The following is a 23,555-nucleotide window of genomic DNA, read 5'->3' on the forward strand; positions in this document are numbered from 1 at the left end:
GTTAACTCTTGAACTTAGCTCTTTGTTCCATTTTGAGTTTTTTTAAATGGTATAGGGTAAGGGTCCAACTTCATTCTGTTGCATGTAGATGTACAATTTTCCCAGGACCATTTGTCGAAAAGACTGCTTTTTCCCATTGAATGATTCTGGCATCCTTTTCAAAAATTAATAGAGCTAGAAAACTAATAAGGACCTACAGTGTAGCACAGGGAACTCTACTCAGTACTCTGTAATGGCCTGTATGGGGAAAGAATCTAAAAAAGAGTGGATATACATATAACTGATTCATTTTGCTGTACAGCAGAAACTAACACAACATTGTAAGTCAACTATACTCCAATAAAAATAAAAAAAATAATAGAACATATATGTGAGGGTTTAATTCTGGACTCTCAGTTCTGTTCCTTTTTATATTTATTTATTTGGTTGCACTGGGTCTTAGTTGCGGCAGGTGGGCTCCTTAGTTGCAGCTCGCAGGCTCCTTAGTTGCGGCACGAGGGCTCCTTTAGTTGAGGCAGGTGGGCTCCTTAGTTGCGGCTCCAGGGCTCCTTAGTTGTGGCTCATGGGCTCTTTAGTTGTGGCATGCATGTGGTATCTAGTTCCCTGACCAGGGGTCAAACCCGGGCTCCCTGCATTGGGAACATGGAGTCTTATCCCACTGCGCCACCAGGGATGTCCCTCAATTCTGTTCTGTTGGTCTGAATGTCTGTCCTTATGCCAGTACCACACTGTTTTGATTACTGTAGCTTTGTAGTAAGTTTTTGAAATCAGGAAATGTGAGTTCTCCAACTGTGATCTTTTTCAAGATTGTTTTGACTATCCAGGGCCCCTGTGTAACTGGGCAGAACCCTATGGGGCCTTCCTGGAGCAGACCCCTACCCCATATCCTCTGCTTTAGCTCCTCCCTGAAGTACATAGATAAAAGTATCTGATGCACATTTCTTGAGTTGTTTTACAGTTGCTAAAACCACCACCAAATGGAAGAAATTAACTACTTGATGACCATGAGTAGGTAGCTCCCAGACCTACTGGCGCCTAAGGATTGATAATGTTAACCCCTGTGACACTACCCTGTTACCTCACCATCAACCAATCAGAATTGTGCACAAGCTGATTACATACCCTGGGACTTCCCTCCCTCACCTGACCTTTAAAAATGCTTTCCTGAAACCCATTGGGGAGTTTGGGTATTTTGAGCACTAGCTGCCCTGGACTCCTTGCTTGGCACCCTGCACTTTCCTTCACCACAACTCAGTGTCAATAGATTGGTTTTACTGAGTATGGGCAAACAGACCTAAGTTTGGTTCAGTAACACCTTTAGATCCCATATGAATTTTAGGATGGGTTTTTCCATTTGAAAAAAAAATTATTGAGGTTTTGAAAGAGATTATATTGAATCTTTAGATCACTTTGGGCAGTATTGTCATCTTTACAAAAGCAAGACTTGCAGTCCAGGAACCCAAGATGTCTTTCCATTTATTTAGGTTTTCTTTAACTTCTTTCAGCAGTGTTTTATAATTTTTGGTGTACAACTTTTACACCTCTGTATTTTTCAGCTCAGGATGAAAAAACAAAACCGAAACAAAATCATAGCCTGGGTCACTTGAAACAACAGAATTCAATTTTCTCACAGTTCTGGAGGCCAGAAGTCCCAGATCAAGGTCTGGCAGTAATCAATAATCAAAAACCTCCCAACAAAGTAAAGTTCTGAATTGGATGACTTTTCTTGGTGAATTTTACCAAACATTTAAAAAATTCGGTTGGTTTCTGATGAGGACTCTTCCATAGCCTTCTTGTTGTGTCCTCATGTGGCCTTTTCTCAGTGCACAGGGAGAGAGAGCAAGGGTGCTCTCTTTTTTTATTTTGGCCGCAACACGCAGCCTGCAGGATCTTAGTCCCCCGACCGGGGATTGAACCTGTCCCCTCAGCAGTGAAAGCATGGAGTCTTAACCACTGGACCACCAAGGGAGTCCTGGGAGCTCTCTTCTTTTTAGGATACTAATGCTGTCAGATCAGGACTCTACCCTGTGACATCATTTAACCTTAATTACTTCCTTGCTCTCTAGCCACACTGGAGTTAGGGCTTCAGTATAAGAATTCGGAGGGGACACAAACATTCAGTCTGTAACAGCCACCTTGGTTAAATTTATTCCTAGGTATTTTACTCTTTTCAGTGTTACTGTAAGTGGAATTGTTTCCTTAATTTCCTTTTCGGATTCATTGTTGTTCACTGTTAGTGTACAGAAATGTAACTGATATTGGCGTGTTGATTTTGTATCCAGGAACGTTGCTAAATTCATTTTTTCTAATAGTTTGTGTATGAGTAATCTTTAGTTTTCTATGTATGAGATCAGTTCATCTCTGAATAGAGGTAGTTTTGTTTCTCCCTTTCCAATCTGGATGCCTTTTATTTCTTTTTCTTGCCTGATTGCCCTGGCTAGAACTACCAAATATTGTATTGACTATAAGTGGCAAAAGTAGGCATCCTTGGGACTTCCCTGGTGGTCCAGTGGTAAAGAATCTGCCTTCCAATGCAGGGGACGCAGGTTCGATCCCTGGTCGGGGAACTAAGATCCCACATTCCGCGGGGCAGCTAAGCCTGTGTGCCACAACTACTGAGCCCATGCACCTCGACTAGAGAGCCTGCGTGCTACAAACTAAAGAGCCCACGCGCTGCAACAAAAGATCCTGCGTGCCACAACTAAGACCTGACGCAGCCAAAAAAAAAAAAAGTGGGCATCCTTGGGGATTCCCTGGTGGCAGTCCAGTGATTAGGACTCGGGGCTTTCACTACCGGGGTCCAAGTTTGATCCTTGGTTGGGGAGCTAAAATCCCGCAAGCTGTGTAGTGCAGCCAAAAAATAAAAAATGTCGGCATCCTTGTCTTGTTACTAATTTTAGGAGAAAAGCTTTCAGACTTTCACCATTCAATGTGACGTTGGCTGTAGGTTTTTCATGTTGGCTGTAGGCTTTTTTCATGTTGAAATTTCTTTCTATTCCTAGTTTATTGAGTGTTTTCATCACAAAAGTGTATTAGATTTTGTCAGATACTTTTCTGCATCAATTGAGATGATCTTTTTTTCCTCCTTCATTCTATTCTTTTCTATTCTGCACACACATGGTGTGTTTGTTGATTGATTGATTTTTGTATGTTGAACTATCCTTGCATACCTGGGATAAATCCTACTTGGTCATGGTGTATGATCCTTTTAATATGCTGCTGAATTTCAGTTTGTTAGTATTTTGTTGAGGATTTTTGCATCAAAATTCATATACTTTTCTAATAGTGTCTTTGACTCTGATATCAGGGTTATGCTAGACTTGCAGAATGAGTTAGAAAGTGTTCCCACCTCTTCAGTTTTTTGGAAGAGTTCAAGAATGATTGGTGTTAATTTTTTTAATGTTTGGTAGAATTCACCAAGAAAAGCCATCCAATTCAGAACTTTTACTTTGTTGAGAGGATTTTGATTACTGGATTACTGATTCAGTTTCTTTACTACTTATAGGTCTATTTAGATTTTTTCTCAATTCAGTTTTGGTAGGTTGTGTGTTTCTATGAATTTGTCCATTTCATCTAGGTTATCCAATTTTTTGGTGTACAACTGTTCATAGTATTCTCTTGTAATCCCTTTCATTTCTATAATAAATGTAATGTTCCCACTTTCATTTCTGATTTTAGTAATATGGATTTCCTCTCTTTTTTCCTTACTCTAGCTAAAAGTTTGTCACTTTTGTTGATCTCTTCAAAGAACCAACTTGTTTTCATTGAATTTTTTTTCTCTATTTTTTTCCTGCACTGTTTATCTCCTCTGTAATTGTTATTACTTACTTCTTTCTTCTGGTTTTGGGTTCAGTTTGTTCTCTTCTCATTTTTTAAGGTATTCAGTTAGATTATTGATTTGAGATCCTTCTTTTTTTGTTGTAGGCATTTACAGCTGTAAATTTTTCTCTGGGCACTACTTTTGCTGCATCCTTAAGTTTTGATGTCTTGTGTTTATCATCTCAAGGTATTTTCTAATTTTCCATGTGATTTCCTTTTTGACCAGTTGGTTGGTTGTGTTTAATTTCCTCATACTTGTGAGTTTTCCAGCTTTCCTTCCATTATTGATTTCTAGTTGTATTCCATAGTGGTCAGAAAGATATTTGTTGATCTTCTGTCTTGTTCTGTTATTGAAAGTGGGGTATTGAAATCTCCAACTATTACTTTATAACATATTTCTCCCTTCAGTGCCATCAATTTTTGCTTCGTGTGTTTTGGTTCATAATTTGTTAGTTGCATATAGGTGTATAATTGTCATATCTTCTTGATGGATTGAACCTTTTACCAATATATAATGTCCTTTGTGTCTTGTACTTTTTCCGTCATTTACTTCTAACCTCTTTGTGTCTTTGTATGTAAAGTGAATCTCTTATAGGCAGCATATGGGTGGATTGTGTTTTCTTATCCATTCTGGCAATTTCCATCTTTTAAGTGGAGAGTTTATTCCATTCACATTTCAAGTAATTGCTGATAAGAAAGTATTTGCTTCTGTTATCTGTTTGTTTTCTGGATGTCATGTATGCATTTTGTTCCTAAATTCTTCCATTATTGCCTTTTTTGGGTATTTAGTTGATTTTTTTGTAGCATATTATTTTGATTCCATTCTTCTTTTCTTTTCTGTATGCCTGTCTTGGGGATTACAATTGACATCTTAATCTTTTAACAACCTAGTTTGAATAATACCAACTTAATTTCAGTAGTTACAAACACTCTGGTCCCGTATATTTCCATTACCCAACCCCTCATATTGTTACTGTCACAAAGAGAAGTTACAAACCCAAAGTATAATAACCAATAATGTTGGGTTTTATATTATCTTGTATAGTTTCTTAACCATTTTTCTTTATTTCTTTTTATGGCTTCAAGTTACTGTCTAGTATCTTTTTGTTTAGCCTGAAGACTCCCTTTTGTATTTCCTTTACAGAACATCTACTCGTGATGAATTCATTCCCTCTTTCTCTTTTAGATTTTTTTATCTGGGAATATCTTAATTTTGCCTTCATTTAAAAATTTTTTTTATTATTTTTTAATTTTTTCTGGCCATGCCACACAGCATGTGGGATCTTGGTTCCTTGACCAGGGCTCGAACCCGCTCCCCCTGCAGTGGGAGTGTGGAGTCTTAACCACTGTACCACCAGGGAAGTCCCTCACATTCTTCTTTCTTTTTAAAAATTATTCATTTATTTACTTATTTTTGGCTGCATTGGGTCTTCGATGCTCCACATGGGCTTTCTCTAGTTGCATTGAGTGGGGGGCTACTCCTCGTTGTGGTGCTAGGGCTCCTCATTGTGGTGGCTTCTCTTGTTATGGAGCAGGGCTCTAGGTGCACAGGCTTTAGTAGTTGTGGCACATGGGCTCAGTAGTTGTGGCTTGCGGGCTCTAGAGCGCAGGCTCAGTAGTTGTGGCATACAGGCTTAGTTACTCTGAGGCATGTGGGATCTTCCCAGACCAGGGCTCAAACATGTGTCCCCTGCATTGACAGGCGGATTCTTAACCACTGCACTGCCAGGGAAGTCCCTCGCCTTCATTTTTTTTTTTTTTTTTTTGTGGTACGCGGACCTCTCGCTATTGTGGCCTCTCCCATTGCGGAGCACGGGCTCCAGACGCGCAGGCTCAGTGGCCATGGCTCACGGGCCTAGCCGCTTCACGGCATGTGGGATCTTCCAGGACCGGGGCATGAACCTGTGTCGCCTGCATCGGCAGGCGGACTCTCAACCACTGCGCCACCAGGGAAGCCCTCACCTTCATTTTTGAAGGATAGTTTTTGCTGACAGTCTTTTCCTTTTAGCACCTTGAATGTGTCCTCCCACTGCCTTCTGGCCTCCATGGTTTCTGGTTAGAAATCAGTTGTTGCTGCTTTCAAGTTACTTCTCTTGCTGCTTTCAAGATTATCTCTTTGTCCTTTGATGATTTGACTATCTTGGTATGATCTCTCTGAGTTGATCCTGCTTGCAGTTCATTGAGCTTCTTGGATGCGTAGATTCATATCTTGTATGGAATTTTGAATGTTTGGGGTCATTATTTTTTTAAATATTCTTTCTACCCCTTTTCTCCTTATCCATTTGTGGGCCCCCATAATATGTGTGTTGGTGTGCTAGGTGATGTCCCATATGTCCCTACGCTCTGTTCACTTTTCTTCATTTTTCTGCTCCTTAGATGGGATAATTTGAATTATCCTAACTTCAAGTTTGCTGACTCCTTTTGCTTGCTCAAGTCTACTACTGAATTGCTCTAGTGAGTTTTTCATTTCAGTTATTGTATTATTCTCCAGAATTTTTGTTGAGTCCCTTTCTATAATTTCTGTGTCTTTATTGGTGTTCTCATTTTGTTTAGACATTATTTTCCTGGCTTTGTTCAGTTTTTTTTTTTTTTTTTTTTTTTTTTTTTGGCTGTATCGGGTCTTAGTTGTGGCGTGCTGGCTCTTCGTTGTGGTAAGTGGGCTTCTCTCTAGTTGTGGTGTGTGGGTTTTCTCTTCTCTAGTTGTAGTGCATGGGCTCTGTAGTTTGCAGCACTCGGGCTCTGTAGTTGAGGCTTGTGGGCTCAGGAGTTGTGTGTGGGCTTAGTTGCCCCACGGCATGTGGGATCTTAGTTCCCCAACCAGGGATCGAACCCACATCCCCTGCATTGGAAGGCAGATTCTTTATCACTGGACCACCAAGGAAGTCCCTGGTTTTGTTTAGTTTTTTGCCCATGATTTTTTTTACCTCTTTGAGCACTGTTTTTTGGGGTTTTTTTGGGTTTTTTGGCCACACAGCTTGCAGGATCTTAGTTCCCCAACCAGGGATCAAATCCGGGCCCATGGCAGTGAAAGTGCTGAGTTCCAATCACTGGACTGCCAGGGAATTCCCTCTTTGAGCATTTTTAAGACAGTTGATTTTAATAATTTGTCTGGTAAGTCTAATGTCTGGGCTTACTCAGAGATAGTTTTTGTCAGTTTTTTTTTTTTCCTTGAAACGGGCCATACTTTTCTGTTTCTTTGTATGCTTTGTGATTTTGTTGTTGCTGTTGAAAATTGGACATTTGAATATTATAATGCGGAAATCAGATTCTCCCCCTCCCTGCAGGATTTGCTGTTTTTGAGTGTTAAAACAGCACTTCTTCTCTTGTGTTCCACCAGTGTTTTGACTGAAATTTCCTTGAATGCCAGGAGCTTAAAAAAAGTCTCTCAGTCTTTGCAGATTGGTTCTGTGCTAGGGTACTTCTTGAACATGTAGCCAGGCCAGTTACATTTCTGCCTTCTTCACTTCCTGCTTTCCTTGAGCCTATGGTTAGCTGGTGGTGAAAGCTTCAGATCTTCTCAGTTCTTTTCTTAGCATGTATCCTGTCCTAGGCATATGTGTGACTTTCTCAGCTCCGCAGTGTACCTGGGTGCTTCTGAATGCCCTGATATCCCTGGGTTTCTCTGTGGCTTTACCTCCTTGGCTTTATGCAATCTGTTGTGTCTCACCTGCCATCCTTTGCTGTAGGCAGCTGTGAGTTTTTCATGGCCTTACAGTCTTTTATTTATTTATTTATTTGGCTGCTCCGGGTCTTAGTTGTAGCAAATGGGATCTTTGTTGCAGCATACAGGATCTTTAGTTGCAGCGTGCGGGATCTAGTTCCCTGACCAGGGATCGAACCTGGGCCCCCTGCATTTGGAGTGCTGAGTCTTAACCACTGGACCATCAGGGAAGTCCCCTACAGTCTTCTTGAGCAGTTCCTATGCTTTTCCCATGCTCTGTGGGTTCTGAGCGAGGCAAAACAGAGCACCTGTGTCAGCCCTCCGGGTAGCCCTGGACTGGTTAGAACAGACAGACAGTAATTTGTGAATAAGGTCTGCTCTGCTTCTCTGGAATGGAGGGCGTGGGTCCCACGTGGTAGTCAGAGGTGGCCATCATTCACCCATCTTCAAGATGCCTGTCGCCCAGCCAGGGAGCGGCCAGGCTAAGGGCAAGTAAAGTCGACACAAAGCTTTCCTACTGTGTTTTAGTTGCCTTTTCTTGATTCTGCATTCACAGCCAAAGGTTGCTGTAAACCTTTGACTGTTTTCCAGAGTTCTGACAAAGTTGGTTCCGATGGTTTCTGCAGTATTTTGTTTGTTTGTTTCTATGGAAGGATGGGAGTTTGGAGCTGCCTGCTTTGCCATTTTGCTGATGTTACACCCTAAATTTTTCTCTTTTAATCAGGAATGAGTGGATTTCATTAAAGGCCATATTACTGTCAATTAGGTTTTGTGGTGTGGGTTTTCAAAGTGGCCTGTTAATTAAGCCCCTCATTGCTTTCTGGATTAATTCCCCCTTCATTACAATGGACTGTTTTTAAATGTTCCAGTGTATTAAATTTCCTAGTCTTTAGTGTGCTTGCATCTGTGGTCATATGTGAGATTGGATTGTGTTTTCTGTGTTTAGTGGATTTTTTTTTTTTTTTTTTTTTTTTTTGCGGTACGTGGGCCTCTCACTGCTGTGGCCTCAACCGTTGCGGAGCACAGGCTCCGGACGCGCAGGCTCAGCGGCCGTGGCTCACGGGCCCAGCCGCTCCACGGCATGTGGGATCTTCCCGGACCAAGGCACGAACCCGTGGCCCCTGCATTGGCAGGCGGACTCTCAACCACTGCGCCACCAGGGAAGCCCTGTTTAGTGGATTTTGATAGATGGTTATACTGACTTCATGTATCAAGAAGTAGAAATTTCATTCTTTTTTCTGTGTTCTGATTTGCTAATTTTTGCTTTTATGGTAATTTCTGCTTTTATGTTTTGTCTTTTGTTTTCCTTGGTATTTGTTTGCTCTTTGCTTTTTTTAAATTTATTTGTTTTTGGCTGCATTGGGTCTTCGTTGCTGCACGTGGGCTTTCTCTAGTTGCGGTGAGCGGTAGGCTGCTCTTTGTTGCAGTACGCAGGCTTCTTATTGTGGTGGCTTCTCGTTGAGGAGCACGGGCTCTAGGCACGCAGGTTCAGTAGTTGTGGTGCGTGGGCTCAGTAGTTGTGGCTCACGGTCTCCAGAGCACAGGCTCAGTAGTTGTGGCACATGGGCTTAGTTGCTCCGTGGCAGGTGTCATCTTACCGGATCTGGGCTCGAACCCATGTCCCCTGCATTGGCAGGCAGATTCTTAACCACTGCGCCACCAGGGAAGTCCCTCTTTGTTCTTTTCTAACTTGATGATTTGAGTGCTTAGTTCTTTGGTGGGGGGTGTTCATCCCCAGTTGAGTTCCTTTCTTGCCTGGGCTGCTCCCTACCCATGTCATTGTCACCCTGGACTTACAGGGGTGCTGCTGCTGGTTTTACCTTTTATTGAGGAGGTAAGACATGCACACGTGACAACGTTTCAACAACGACAGTGTCTTTCTTCTGTCTGTGCCTCTGTCCCTCATTTGTAAAAGGAGCTGGTAAATGCCTGCCTCTTGTCAGTGTGTAGTCAGACTGCCCTGGATTTCTCTGCCTTTGGGCTTCAGAAGCACAGACTTGGGAGTCAGCTTTGTATTCCTGAGGCCTTGCATCTCCAAAGCTGTGTCAATAATTGTTTTTAAAATGAAATTGAGTTTTGTGGAGAGGCCTCGTACCGCCCTGGTGGTCACTTCACCAGCCTGTTGGGAGAGGACGCAGTCTCTCTGCCATCACAGTGTCTCTGGCTTCTGCACTAGCCCCGAGGCTCGCGCACCAGGTTCTGCTGAGCAGAGTGTTTTTGGGAATGAGCCTCAGGTACACCGATCACATCCCATTGCAGAAGCTGTAACTGCCTTTGCCTCCGTGCAGGCCATTCCGTCTCACAGGTTCTTTGAGCACCTCACAGGCCCTGGCTCCCCCACCTGGGCTCGGGCCCCAGCCTCTTTCGAGGAGCTTTTGCTCCCCTGTCCTGGGTCTGGGCTGCTCAAAGCTGACAGTTGTTGAGGTAAACACCTGCTTGTTAACTTTCAGAGAGAGAGGCCTCCTCTTCTGTTCGTGAAGCCGTGTGTACCCCTTCCAACTGGTCATCCTCCTGCACCTGCGTCTTCCTGACGCTCTCTATTCCCTGGTCTCAGTGAATCACTCCCTCCTCTCTGTTCCCTCCACTCACAATTCATAGTAGTGAGGTCGCTTTTGACTGCAAGTAAGGAAACCCCCCACTTAGTGTGGCTTTGAAAAGGGAAAGTTGCTGCCCCTGACAGAGTCCTGGGGCAGGGGCTCTGGGCTGGCCATCCAGCGGCTCGGCAAGGGGAGAGCACAGACCTGCATGGGCTTCACAGTTTCCCGGAGGAAGAGACGGTCTCTTCTTTTCTCTCTCTCTCCTTGAACTTTTTATTTTGAGATAACTGTAGATTTTCGTGCAATTGTAGGAAATAACAGAGATTCCCCAGTAGCCTTCACCTGTTGTGCAACTGTAGTGCAGTGCTGTAACCAGGAAGTGGATCCTGATCAGTCCACCAACCCCATTCAGACTTCTCCATCTGTGACACGTGTGTTTGTGTGTAGTTTGGTGTGACCAAAAACAAAGACGCCCATCCCAGGGGCCCACCACAGACCCCTCACTCCTCATTATCCAGAACCAGGACACGTGGCCACCCCTGGTCTGTCACTGGCCGAGGTGTGGGCAGTACCATGATGGACTGTGCTGTCCAAAGGGAGTATACTGCAAGCCACAGCCGTGCTTTTAAATTTTCCAGAACTCCCATTAAAAATGAAAATGAGGGAATTCCCCAGCGGTCCAGTGGTTGGGACTCCGTGCTTTCACTGCTGAAGGCCCGAGGAGGGTGTGGGTTGGATCCCTGGTCAGGGAACTAACATGGAAGGAAGGAAGAAAGGAAGGAAGGAAGGGAGGGAGGGAGGGAAGGAAGGAGGGAAGAAGGGAGGGAGGAAGGAAGGAAGGAAGGGAATTAAACAGGTGGAATTCACTTTGGTAAGTATTTTACTTAATACAGTATATCAAAAATATTCTTCTACATGTAATCAATATAAATAATTATTAACTAGTTTATTCTTTTTTTTTTTTGCACAAAGTCTCAAATCCAGGTGGTATTTTACGCTTATAGCACATCTAAATTCGGAAGAGTCCTGTTGCAAGTACACAATAGGCACTTGGGCTGGTGGCCACCATATTGGATGGGACAGGTGTAGACCAGTCAGGATTTACCCCGGTTCACAATGAGGGGGCAGCATGGACGGAAACAAAACTGGGATTTTGCCAGCAAGGAGACAGCGGGAGCAGCCGTTGGCTGGACAGTCCGTTGGGGTCAGCTGTGGTCCAGCCCCCCCCTCTCTTTGGGGCTCCTCAGAGGGCTAATTCTGCTTTTATAACTGGTGGTGTGGGTGTCGTCTCAGCGAGTTCTGGTTCAGGCAGAGACCTTTATCTGTTTCCCTCCCACTTCCTGTCCCTAGCACTGTGCATTACACAGAGTAGGCGCCCCACAAACAGTCTGTAAGTTATTGAATTTGTAGTTCTCAGAGAGCCTTGGAAACTACATTTTGGTGTGTGCAGGTGGATTATTTGTGCAGGGTTGTCTCTGTTTCTTGTTCATTAGATGCCAGTAGCCACCTTTGTCATTGGGACAACCTCAGGCATTTCTAAACCTCTCCAGGAGGGACAACACTGTCCTCAGTCGAAAACCCTGTTTCTGAGTTAGCTTTGATTTCCTTTTTAACAGTTTCATTGAGAGTCACAAACCCTGCGTTTCATGCATTTAAAGTGTACAGTTATTCAATGGCTGTTAGTATATTTGCAGAGTTGTTTCTCCATCACCACAATTTTAGAACATTTTTTATTACTCCTCAAAGAAACCTCCCCTTGTTAGCATCACCCCCAGTCCCCCAGGTGTAGGCAACCACAGATCTACTTTGTAGATTTAGCTATCCTATATATTTCATATAAATGGAATCATATAATATGTGACGTTTTGTGTCTGGCTTCCTTCCTTAGCATAATATTTTCAAGGTTTATCCATGTTGTAGCATATATTCGTACTTCATTCCTTTTTATTGCCAAATAATATTCTGTTGTAATGGATATATCATAGTTTACTTATCCATTCACCAGTTGATAGGTATTTGGGTTGTTTCCTCTGTTTGGCTGTTATGAATGATGTTGCTGTGAACATTTGTGAACAGGATTTTATGTCGACATGCGTTTTCATTTCTTTAGGATATTTAGGAGTGGGGTTGCGGGTCCTGTGGTCGCTTTATGTTTTTGGTAAGGAAGCGTTTGGGTCCAGACACTCTTCACGAGTGCAGCAAGTTCTCGCCTGGCAACGGGGAGGGGGTAAGGAAATTGTGCCGCGTCTGATGGTGGAATACGCTGCAGCCCTAGTGAAGGCATGGGCGTGCCGAGGGCAGGCGAGTGGGTGCTGCCAGCAGCAAACCGCATGTGTGTGTGTGCAGGAGCGCCGCGTGCCAGGGCGCTGGCCCACACCACACGTTTTCTACAACAGACAAGGAATTCTCCGACGTTAGTAGTTCTGTGGCTGGGTCTTAGAAAGCGAAGTGTGATCTGCCCCATGCGTGGGCGGGCACAGGCTGTGCGGCCAAGAGCACCGCCCTCCCAGAATCCGGGTCCCTTGACCAAGGAGTGTGCTGACTGCTGTGCGCCGCAGGCTGTGTTGTGGACACGCTCAGCCCTTATCCTGGGGCGGAATGTCTAGTACTACTGTTTTGGTGTGAATGTTATATTTCTATGAGAAGTAACAATAAAGCTACTTCTTTTCTTGAAGGGAAGGTGAATCATGCCGTGAAAGGTGCCCATGAGTTCAGAGGAGGGAAAGTTCCTGTGGAATTCCGTTTTATTGGAGACAGCGATTTTTTTTTTTTTTTTTTGCAATATTCAGCGTGCTTTATTGGGTTTTTAAGAAATCATTTTGAAACTTAGTGACCAACCTAATTTCTTTAGTTTTTGTCTTTGAAATTTATTTTACGGAAGTGTAGTTGATTTGCAATGTTGTGTTTCTGGTGTACAGTAAAGTGATTCAGTTATATACATGTATGTATTCTTTTTCATATTCTTTTCCATTATGGTTTAGAGATTGTGATTTTAAATTTAGGTGTAATTCATAGGGTAGTTTGGTCATGAAAGATTGGGAAATCTGTTCTAAAAATACTTCCACAAATGTTTATTTTCAAAGAGAAAATGATGGAATTTTTAAATGTCAGAGTATTCATTGACAAAGAGCTGTACTGTGAAAAGTGCTAGGAACCCAATTGTTGGAAACAGTACAAAGAGGTCATCTTCAGAAAGCAAAGTTAGCAGACGATGACTCTGCTCACTGTGCAGACTTGGTAATTCAGGCAACCACGAAGAGATAAGAGAGAATGAACACTTGACAGTTAGAGGGGGTGAGAAGACAGTCTGTGCTCAGAGGCCAGGAGCTTTTCCTGCCTGTCGAACAGGCCCTCTAGTGGACTGTGAAGGTTAGAGCGCAAGGAAGCCCGCCTTCGCATCCCTCTGTAACTGGACCCTGGGGCAAGCAGCCTGAGGGTGGGTCTGGGCCAGGCCTGGGTAGATGTCCTTGGGGCAGCCAGGCCGGGCTGTGTTCCTTGTGGGTGAAGGGTTACCCCGCAGAAAGGACACCGCTGAGGGTTCTCCACCGGCCGACACACGTGGTCGGTCATCAGTGGATCCATCTAGGAGCTGCCTGTCCACATCAGTCCAGCCACGAGTCCCGTGTGGTGTGGTGTCAGATCACCAGCTGGGCATGCGCCATGGGGACTTGGTGTGGCTGCTGTCCAGGTCAGGGAGTGGCTGCCAGAGAGCTGTGTGGTGTCTTCCCGGAGCCCCAGGGAGAGCTGCCACAACGGTGACACAAAACTGTGACTGATGTACAATGGTGGAAGGACTCTGGGTCTTCAGTGGATTAAGAGATGCGTGGGGTGCGGTGGGGTCTCAGGGTTCCTGAAGGTTGCCCTGGGGAGGAAAGAGCCGGCTTGCCTGCAGGCCAGGAGTGGACCCGTGGGGGAAAGGCCCAAGGGGTTTGGAGGAGCCTCCTCTTGGTCTTAGTTGCTCCAAAGTGGCTTTGTGCCTGGGGAGGGTGGGGTGAGAGCCGGGAGGGGCGGGGGGAGCCAAGGTTTGCACTGTCCTTGCGGGTAGCTCTCCATGGCTTTTGGAGAGGACCATCTGAGGCAAATTCCTGAAATTTTGAATACTATTTTTCTACCACAAAGCTGTGTTTTCTCATTGAGGCCCCTTCTAGTTTCTGAGCTGCCTTCCCACAGAATAAGTTTAGCTCTAATGTGTGGAAAACTCACGTGTGGCACTTAGGCCTTTATCCACAGGGTAGGTACTGTGTTGAATTTTTGCACACCCCCTTCCACGCAAATCCCTGGGGTTTTGGAGCCACTCCTTTGGTCACCCCGAGCCCTGGACAGGGACAGAGTCTCCGAGGAGTTAAGATACGTTCCCTGGGCAGCGAGAGGTTCGGCCTGTCCTGTGTCCCGTAGCGAGAGAGCTGCTTCTCCTGACTTTTTGCCCATGTGCAGCATGCAATGTGGGTGGCTCCTACCTCAGGGTCACTCCCACATGACAGATGTTGGGGAATGTCCCGGGCTTGCCTGGCTGGCCTGACTCTGCCTTGTCTCCAGCTCCTGGCACATGGCCCAGCATGCGGCGGGCCCCAGGCGGTTGGTCAGTCCTGGGTGATGGTTGAACATATATGGTGGGTTTCAGCAGCCAGGGTCATCCAGGAAGGCTCTTTCCGTGGCTGAAGCAGGTCCCTTCTTAAAACCCCGAAGCAAAATCTCTGTGTTCCCGTGGGCTCGTTGGTAATGGTGAGTCTAGCTCTCCTAGGTAGTGAGCAGTCAGGACAAGGCCTGGGAGGAGTCCGCTGCCACTTTAACTGCTGGACAGTGTTCTAGACAATTCTGTGTTCCCTAAAGAAGGGATTAGGGAAGGTTTTGTTGGGGTGAAAATGATTTCCCAGTCCAGCCATGGCCCACCCCCTCCGGGTGTGCATGGGTCTGTCTCCTCACCCAGGTGCAGCGCCCGAGGTGTTGACATCTCCTCCCTCACCTGCCCCTGAGGCACCACCTTCCTGCGGTGCATCCTGTAGGTTCATCTTCCGACCATGGATCCAGCTGCTCGATTGGGTGGTTCAGACGCCTAAACTCAGCCCCAGCCTCCTGTCTTGTTCCATGCTGTCCCCTCCAAGCCCCTGCCGTCCTAGTTTTTAGTCCTCTCTGCTGGGAAGGCCTCTCCCACCCCTCAGCCTTCCCTAATTTGACCCTTCTTGGGTGGGGATAGACCAGGGTACAGTGTGGGGATCTGGCGTGTGCTGGCCTCACTCCCCAGCAGAGGAATCCTATTTGCTGGAGAATATCTCATCATGCTGGGGCTTGAGGAGGCAGCGCTGTGCATTCCTGGGCACTCAGTGAAGCTGGGCCTTCTTTGAGTGGGCTGGGACCCTGGAGAGCTAGAGTCCGGGGCCAGGAGGCCACAGACTGGAGGGCTGGCTCAGCTCTGGACGTGGAGGCAGAGCTGGAGAGAGGCTGGCCTCTTTCTCTTGGGGCATCTCTCAGAGGCTCCTGGGCCATCAGTGTGCAGGCCCTGAGGGATAGTTCTCTGAGTGGTCCTAAGGACACAGGGGTGGGGCATGGTTCTGGCCCTACCTGGCGACCAGCTAGGGGCCAGCTCAGCTCCTCAGGGGCCAGCCGTACAGCTGAGTGCTGGCTTTATTCTGGAATTGTGGCCACCTCTTTGGCCTTTCAGCACTTGGTATGGTCTGGGTTGGATTGTTATTTACCCCTGGTGTAACTCTTCATACCTTCAAAAAAGATAAAGAGATATCTGCAAAAGACATTATCTGAAAAAGGGCTGTTAACCCCAAATATACAAAGAACTCTTAAAACTCAATAACAAGAAAACAAAGAACCTGATTTTAAAATGGGCCAGGGACTTCCCTGGTGGCACAGTGGTTAAGAATACTTCTGCCAGTGCAGGGGACACGGGTTCGAGCCCTGGTCCGGGAAGATTCCCCCATGCCACGGAGCAACTAAGCCCGTGTGCCACAACTACTGAGGTCCATGCACCTAGAGCCCGTGCTCCGCAACAAGAGAAGCCACCACAATGAGAAGCCCCTGCACTGCAAAGAACAGCCCCCGCTCACCGCAACTAGAGAAAGCCCACGTGCAGCAACGAAGACCCAACGCAGCCAAAAATAAATAAATTTATAAATAATAATAATAATAAAATGGACCAAAAATCTGAAAAGACTTCTTACCAAAGAAGACATACAGATAGCAAATAAGCATATGAAAAGGTAGTCAACACCACATCATTAGGGAATTACAAATTAAAACTACAGGATGCAACTACACACCTGTCAGATTGGTGGAAATCCAGAATGCTGACAACACCAAATGCTGGCGAGGATGTGGAACAACAGGAACTCTCATCAGTCCTGGTGGGAATGCAGAATGGTGCAGCCACTTTGGAAGATAGATTGGTGATTTTTTACAAAACTAAGCATACCCTTAACCTACAATTGTGCTCCTTAGTATTTACCCAAAGGAGATGAAAATAATATGTCCACACAGAAACCTGCACACGGTTGTGGATAGCAGCTTTATGCATAATTGCCAAAAGCAACCAAGCTGACCTTCAGGAAGTGAATGGATAAACTACATCGAGACAATGGATTAATATTCAGTGACAAAAAGAAGTGATCTAACAAGCCACAAAGGAACCTTAAATGCATATTACTAAGTGAAAGGAGCCAGTCTGAAAGGGCTGAATACTGCATGATTCCAACCATAGGGTATAATACTTTATACAACCCATTCAGTGTCCAGCACTGAGAGTGAGCCCTGCTGTAGACTGTGGACTGTGGGTGATGATGTGTTGGTGTCAGTCCATCACCTGTAATGCGTGTACCACTCTGGTGGGGGAGGCTGTGTGTGTGTGTAGGAGTTCTGTACTTACCTCTCAGTTTTGCTGTAAACCTAAAACTACTCAAAAAAAAAAAAAGTCTATTAAAAAAAAAAGGTAAAGAGGCCAGGGCATCCATCTCAGACCCTTTCACAGTTTAGCAGACATGTTGCTCTAGAAATACAGATTGATTGTTGTTCCCCTGAAGGTGACAAGGCTTCAGTTGATACAACCTCTTGAAACAAAGTAATTTTTCCAGTGAACAATTAGAACATTCCTGTCTCAGCTACAGGTTCACTCCGCCCTCTTTCCTTTCCCTCCAGGACAACCCTCCATATGATAAAGGGGCCTTCAGAATTGAAATCAACTTTCCAGCAGAGTACCCATTCAAACCACCGAAGATCACATTTAAAACGAAGATCTATCACCCGAACATTGATGAAAAGGGGCAGGTCTGTCTGCCGGTAATTAGTGCTGAAAACTGGAAGCCAGCAACCAAAACTGACCAAGGTAAGGCGTCTCCTCGTGTCTTCTGGGGACACTGCTGCGGGCAGGGCCTTCTAGGTCCCTTCTGACACCACATCGCACGGAGTCCAGAGAAATCCTATAGCACTGACCACCGTGTCCACAGAAGGCTGCTGTGGTCCCACTGTTCCATGGGCTTGGCGCATCTCAGCTAAGCTTCAGCCCACGCAGGTGTTCTTGTGCTCGCAGCCCAAGGGGGACCCGCGCAGACAGACCAGACCAGCGCTCACTCCCAGTGCAGGGAGGGGTGTGACCCTGTCCCTGGGAGTGTTCGTGAGGATTATGGGCTGCCTGGGGCGGGGGGAAGTGGCCTCACACAGCAGTTAGCACATGGACTCAGACTGGAAGGGGGAAGGGAGGGTGTTGAGGGCCTGCGGGCTTGAGCCGGAGCCATGTGGCAGGCCACAGGATGCTGGGGTGTCTTGGGAGGGCACGGCCAGACTTGAGGACAGTGTGCCCACGTGAAAGCACACAGTCAGCCTTAGTGGGCCTGGAACTCCCTGTGTGTCCCTGGGTCTGGGTGCCCTCATTTTTCTGGGAAGAGTACTTGATTCCCTACTGTGGTCGCCCCCCTCTTTTCCCCGGCAGGTGACTAAACTTTATTATAGACTGCGTCTAGTTTTTATTCTTAATTCTAGAATTTTCTTTTGCAATCCTAACCTGATATTTTTGGTGGCTTTCTTGTAAGTAACTCCCTGAACCACTTACGGTCTTTTTAGATTAAGGAGAATGGATGAGGCTGTAATTTGAGAGGCTGCAAGTGTTGTTTTTTTTTTTTTTTGGTGACTGATATACACAGTCATTTTCCAGTGGAACCCCTGAAAGAGTCACTGAAACATCCACCATGAAAGGCATCCACCAGGCTCCCACAGCTGAGCAGCAGAAAGCAGTGGGTACCAAGCGTGCAGTCACAGTGGAGGGGTCTCCAGGGGGCTTGGTGCTTGGTCGTGCACAAGCTGATGTCTGTAAAAGATTGACAGAGTTGCTCTTAAGCACACAAACTCCTAGCTCTGTGTGTAAGCCTGCAGTTGCTGCATTTGCTCAGGTGGCCAGACCACAGAGAGTTACGGGTCTCCTCCCTCACCTGAGAATTGGGCGCAGGTACCTGTGCTCTGCCCCTCTCTCTGCCCACAGGGCAGGCTGCCCAAGAGGGCTGTGGCAGCACCGGTCCTGTTTTCAGCTTCAGGTCTCAGTGAGCAGCCAACATGCTCTGCTTTTCCAGGTTGTGGGTGCTTTTTTCAAATAGTCAGATAAACCTAAGAGAGGTTTTTTATTCTTTTGTACTTGCTGACTTAGGTTTTGAAGTTAAAACTTTTATCTTAAACACGGTGCTGTTCTACATGCAGCACCGGGCAGAATTGCTATTTTGTGATCGGAGACAGGGTTTCTCTCTAGATCATTCTGTAGATTCGTCTGGCATGGCCTTGAGCTTATCCTCACACACTTCAGGAATGTCGTCCCTGGACTTGACACCGTGTCCCCCGTGTTTCAGTTACCTGTTACTGTATTACAAACCATCTCAAAACTTAGTGGCTTAAATGAACAACAGTTTATTATTTCTATTTCTGTAGGTTGACTGGGCTCAGCTGGGTGATTCTATAGCTGGTCATTCCTTGGGTCACTCATGGTTCACTATAATTCAGCATTCACAGCAACTTTTTAGTGGATAACTACTGCAAATAATGAGAAGCAACAGTATATGGAATGTCCAGAATAGGCAGATCTATAGTCAGAAAGGAGGTTAGTGTTTGCCTGGGGCTGGGGGAGGGGTCTAGGAAGTGATTACTAAGGAGAGTGGGCATTCTTTTAGGGATGATGAAAACGTTCTGGAGTTAGATAGTGGTGGTCTCACACGATTTTGTGAATATACTAAAAAACAACTGAATTGCATACTTCTCGGAGAGTTTATTTTTTGGTATGTGAATTATATCTCAATTTTTAAAAAGAAAGTAAAGAAGCATTAAAAATTGAGCAAAAATAGGAGAAAAGTCAAGAAACAAGGCAAACCTGTATCATACAGAAAGGTGGTAGGAGTTGGCAATAATAACAATAACCAGAAGAAGGGATGTAAAAACAGAGTTTTCCTCAGCAGTGTGTCTGGTTCTGGTACATACCTATCAACAGAGCAAGGGCTTTGTTTGGTGGTGAAAGAGATTCGCCATATGAAATATAGTCAGTAAGGAAGCCTGTGTAATACTGACCTCTATACGAACCAAACAACACAGCAACAAAAATATATAAACAGAAAAGTCAGATTCATAAATCAAATGTTTTAGTCCCCCCATACCCATTTGCTGTCTTATAACAAATCAAGTAGATAAACTTTAGAAAGAGGACTCAAATACAATAAACAGGATAAGATTAATAAACTTACCCTTCATAGCACAATCCATGGAAGACCACTGCATTGTACGCCTTCATGTATGGGGGAAGGTATGGGTCACATTTTACTCTGAGAATGGAGCTCACTGGGTCCCCATGAAAAGGGGTGAGTTACAGGTACGGTTTACATCCTCCATCACAAACTGTCAGAAAGAACAAAAACAAGGAAATTTTATAGACTTTAGTCTCTGATCATGTACAGTGAGAAAGGAGGTAAGTTTTGATAATGTTTTTAAGCCCCTACATTTTGGAGGGGGAAAGATCCTTCTGAGTAGCATTTGGGTCAAGGAAGAGATCAAGAAGCCAGGGCTCGATCATTTGTAAAACATAATGAGTGTGGGCTTCCCTGGTGGCGCAGTGGTTGAGGGTCCGCCTGCCGATGCGGGGGACACGGGTTCGTGTCCCGGTCTGGGAGGATCCCGCATGCCGCGGAGCGGCTGGGCCTGCACGTCCGGAGCCTGTGCTCCGCGATGGGAGAGGCCGCGGCAGTGAGAGGCCCGCATACTAAAAAAAAAAAAAAAAAAAAAAACATAATGAGTGTGCCCCCCCTGTATGTGAAAGTGATGGATGGGGCTGTGGTTGTGGTTTGGAAAGCATTGTAGCTGTCGGTGTTCTCACTGTGGAAACAAACGAGCTCAGCTGGGTTTTCTTACAGTTTACAGGGGTAGAGAAAGAATGAAGCACTCATCAGAACTACTTAGTTAACTTGAAAATATTTAAAGCAAGTTCTCTGAAAAGAATTAGACAAACTGCAAACTTGCAAAGTGAATTATCTTTTGAAAAGCACGTCTTAACGATGAATGTATTTGATGCTAATACATTAGGTATTAAGATGATCATAGTGAGAAGCAGACAGCCTGAGTCTCCATAATGGAGGAAAACTTGAAAACTCATCAGTGTCAACTCTGCTACAGAACCATTTCTAATCCTGGAAAAAGATGGGAAACCACCTTATAAATGTGCTATAGGGCAAATGTGGTTCAGGTTTCCCAAAAGTTAAGAACAGCAGTCTCACAGCTGAGCGTGGTGTGGAGAGTCTTGGAGTGCAGTGGGCTGGGGTGCCTCAGAGATGCTGAGAAAGAACCACCCGGAAGAGTGTTTGTTCCGGTGGTTGCTTTCTCTAGCCGGGAAGGAGGCAGCATAGGTGCTTATTTCATGTTTATGGACGCGTGCCTTCAGTTTATGGCAAGTGAAAGTGATTTTCCATAAGAGTTACTAATAGTTAACTTTCCTTTAAAAAATATTTTTGATGTGATTTAAAGAAATATATTAAGTAAATAATCACTTAAGCTTCATGTGGATTTGTGACAGACAAGGAGAAACTGGAACAAAAAGCTTTTTTAACCCATTCCTTGTGATACTGGGATGAAGAGCGTGGGCTCCCAATAAAGGCACCTGGCATTGGCAGTCCAGAGGAGAGGGGCCTTTTTGCTGGGACAGTGGGGGTGCTGGTCCTGGTGGGGGTTGGGGGGAGTCAGGGGACGTGTGTGGAAGCCTGGTGGCTGCATGCACCCCACTTCTGAGGAGTCCAGGGGTTCCTGGACCTTCCATACTTCCCCCTCCCCCACCCTCCACTCCCTCCTGGCTCTCCTGTCCAGGGCTCGCCGTCTAGCACATCTGAGCCTGACTGCCCTTTGGGGGAGCATTGTGGAATCCACCCTGAGCCATCCGTGTGACTTCCACCTCTGGAATGGACTGTGCAGTGCTGATGAGGGCTACAGCCTCCCAGTGGTTAACGCAGGGTGGTCGAGTGAACCTTTCTCGGCCATTCAGAAGCTGCTAGGGGTCTTTCAGGGTGGGCTCATTATCCATTTACACAGTGCAGGCCTGTCACACACCCTGAACCGAGTGTAGTGCTGGGCACATTGCCCAGTCCCTGCCCTGGAGAAGCTTCACCTGCATGAGAGTGGGGGTGTCAGTGGTGGGCCTGGGTCTCCAAAGTTCAGGAGAGGGGTGAGAATGACTGGGGACTGGGACATACATCCCCAGTGTGTCAGTACAGGAAGGCTTCCTGGAGGAGGAGGAAGAGAACGTGGCATCACTCTGTATGGTTAGTTATCCACTACAGTAGATGTAGTAGATGTCCTCCATCACTTTCTTCTCATCACAGGAATGATGGGTTGAGTGCTGGTGGTTAGAATTTTGCATGAATGGGAGACCGCTCTGTCTGAGAAGCATATAGACATTTAATCAGAGCTCTGTTTCTTGCCATGCTCCTTCCAAGGGGCTTCTAACCAGCGGTGCCTTGTCCTTTTCTTGGCAGTCATCCAGTCCCTCATAGCACTGGTGAACGACCCCCAGCCCGAGCACCCGCTCCGGGCTGACCTAGCTGAAGAATACTCTAAGGACCGTAAAAAATTCTGTAAGAACGCTGAAGAGTTTACAAAGAAATATGGGGAAAAGCGACCTGTGGACTAAAATCTGCCGCGATTGATTCCAGCAAGTGTGAGCAGAGATGCCGAGCAGTGCATTCAGACACCCCACGAAGCAGGACTCTATGGAAAATTGACATGTGCCACCGCCTGGCGTCTGCTTGTGGCAGTTACTAACTTTCTACAGTTTTCTTAATCAAAAGTGGTCTAGGTGACCTGTAAAGAAAGGATTAAAAATTTAAGATGTTCTAGTTCTGCTTTCTTTGTTTTAAAAATCACTGCTTCAGTCTACTTTAAAAGAATGGTGTTTCTTTTGCTGTCCAAATTTATCCAAAATCTTCAGTTTACATTTAGCCCATAAGGTTAAAAAAAAGTTGTGGTTCCCCTCTTCCCCTGCCCTTGCAACTCCCACTTTTTGCATTTAGTTTGTTTTTCACTCACTTCCCCAAACCCAGGCCCTGCCTCCCGCCGGGAGGGGCCGTGGAGGCCTCTGCGGCTCGTCTGCTCCCCTCCTTGGCACGCGGCCTGGTGTGGGAGTCGGTTAAGTTTCTCTTGACTCTGATTTATAATATCCTTTTAAAAAAATTAAAAAACAAGCAAACAACCATCTCCACTCCCACCCCCTCCCAAAAACAAAGCTGTGGAAAGGGAGGCCTAGCTCTGCTGCAAAACTCTGGCTAATGTTACCCCAGTAATGCTGACCAGATTGGCAGACCCTGCCATCCGCGTCATGATGAACTCCACCTGGGCCGGCCTGCTTAGGGAGACCCCCAGCACCAAGTCTGCGGCAGCCCCCAGGCATGTGCCAGCCAGAGCACGGTGCACTTGTGGGAGGAATTTTTCACCAGAGAGGCTCCCGAGGCCACAGGTTGCCATTCCTCTCTGCAGCTGTTCTAGAAGATGTCCAGGTCCCTGCGGACAGTGCTAAAGCCAGAGTGTCTACTTGAAATTCCACGCTCACGTGTTACCAGCGTGTCCACCCGACGTAGCTCAGAGCTCACCCTCTGCGTCCTCAGTGCAGCAGCCCCACCGCGGCCCTTCCTCAGCACGTTTGACCCTCTGGCAGACTCCTTTGTCACCGGCACCAGCCTGGGGTCGCCGGCGCCCCACTGGCCCTTCCTCTGGAGCATCCAGACGGCCCAGCCCAGGAACAGGACGGCCTCCCCCTCCCACTGGACTCATGGCCTTCGCGGAGTCAGGCTCCACGTGAAGCTCACTCAGTAATATCCTTTACATGTTTTATATTGTTTTGACTGCCTTTTTTTGTAGAAATAAAAATTGACCTTAGAATTTATCATCAGATGAACTTGTAAGGATTTGAATGTTAATGTCTTTTCAAAGGAAGTGGGACTGTCCCTGAAGTAGAGTCCTTGTCACTGACACCCAGGGGAAGCTAGTGGTCCAAGCACTGTGTGTCACCACCTCCACTTCTGCCACTGGTG

At 46.1% G+C, this 23,555-nt stretch overlaps 1 protein-coding gene and 1 non-coding gene across 3 annotated transcripts in view; one reads left to right on the forward strand and one right to left on the reverse strand.

Annotated features, from left to right (window-relative positions):
- The window catches only part of UBE2L3 (ubiquitin conjugating enzyme E2 L3), a 43,832-nt gene extending 20,417 nt beyond the window's left edge, over positions 1–23,415 (forward strand). For both annotated transcript variants that reach the window (XM_032603226.1, XM_032603227.1), the window contains 2 exons: positions 17,158–17,344; positions 22,005–23,415. In XM_032603226.1, the coding sequence (XP_032459117.1) occupies positions 17,158–17,344; positions 22,005–22,159 (342 nt within the window). In that variant the 3' untranslated portion in view covers positions 22,160–23,415. The remainder of the gene's footprint in view (positions 1–17,157; positions 17,345–22,004) is intronic.
- On the reverse strand, positions 7,638–7,710 carry TRNAW-CCA. The gene has a single exon. It is a non-coding gene; the product is annotated as a tRNA-Trp (tRNA).
- Positions 23,416–23,555: the final 140 nt, after the last annotated feature.

Source organism: Phocoena sinus, chromosome 14, assembly GCF_008692025.1.
Source record: "Phocoena sinus isolate mPhoSin1 chromosome 14, mPhoSin1.pri, whole genome shotgun sequence".
NCBI lineage: Eukaryota > Metazoa > Chordata > Mammalia > Artiodactyla > Phocoenidae > Phocoena > Phocoena sinus.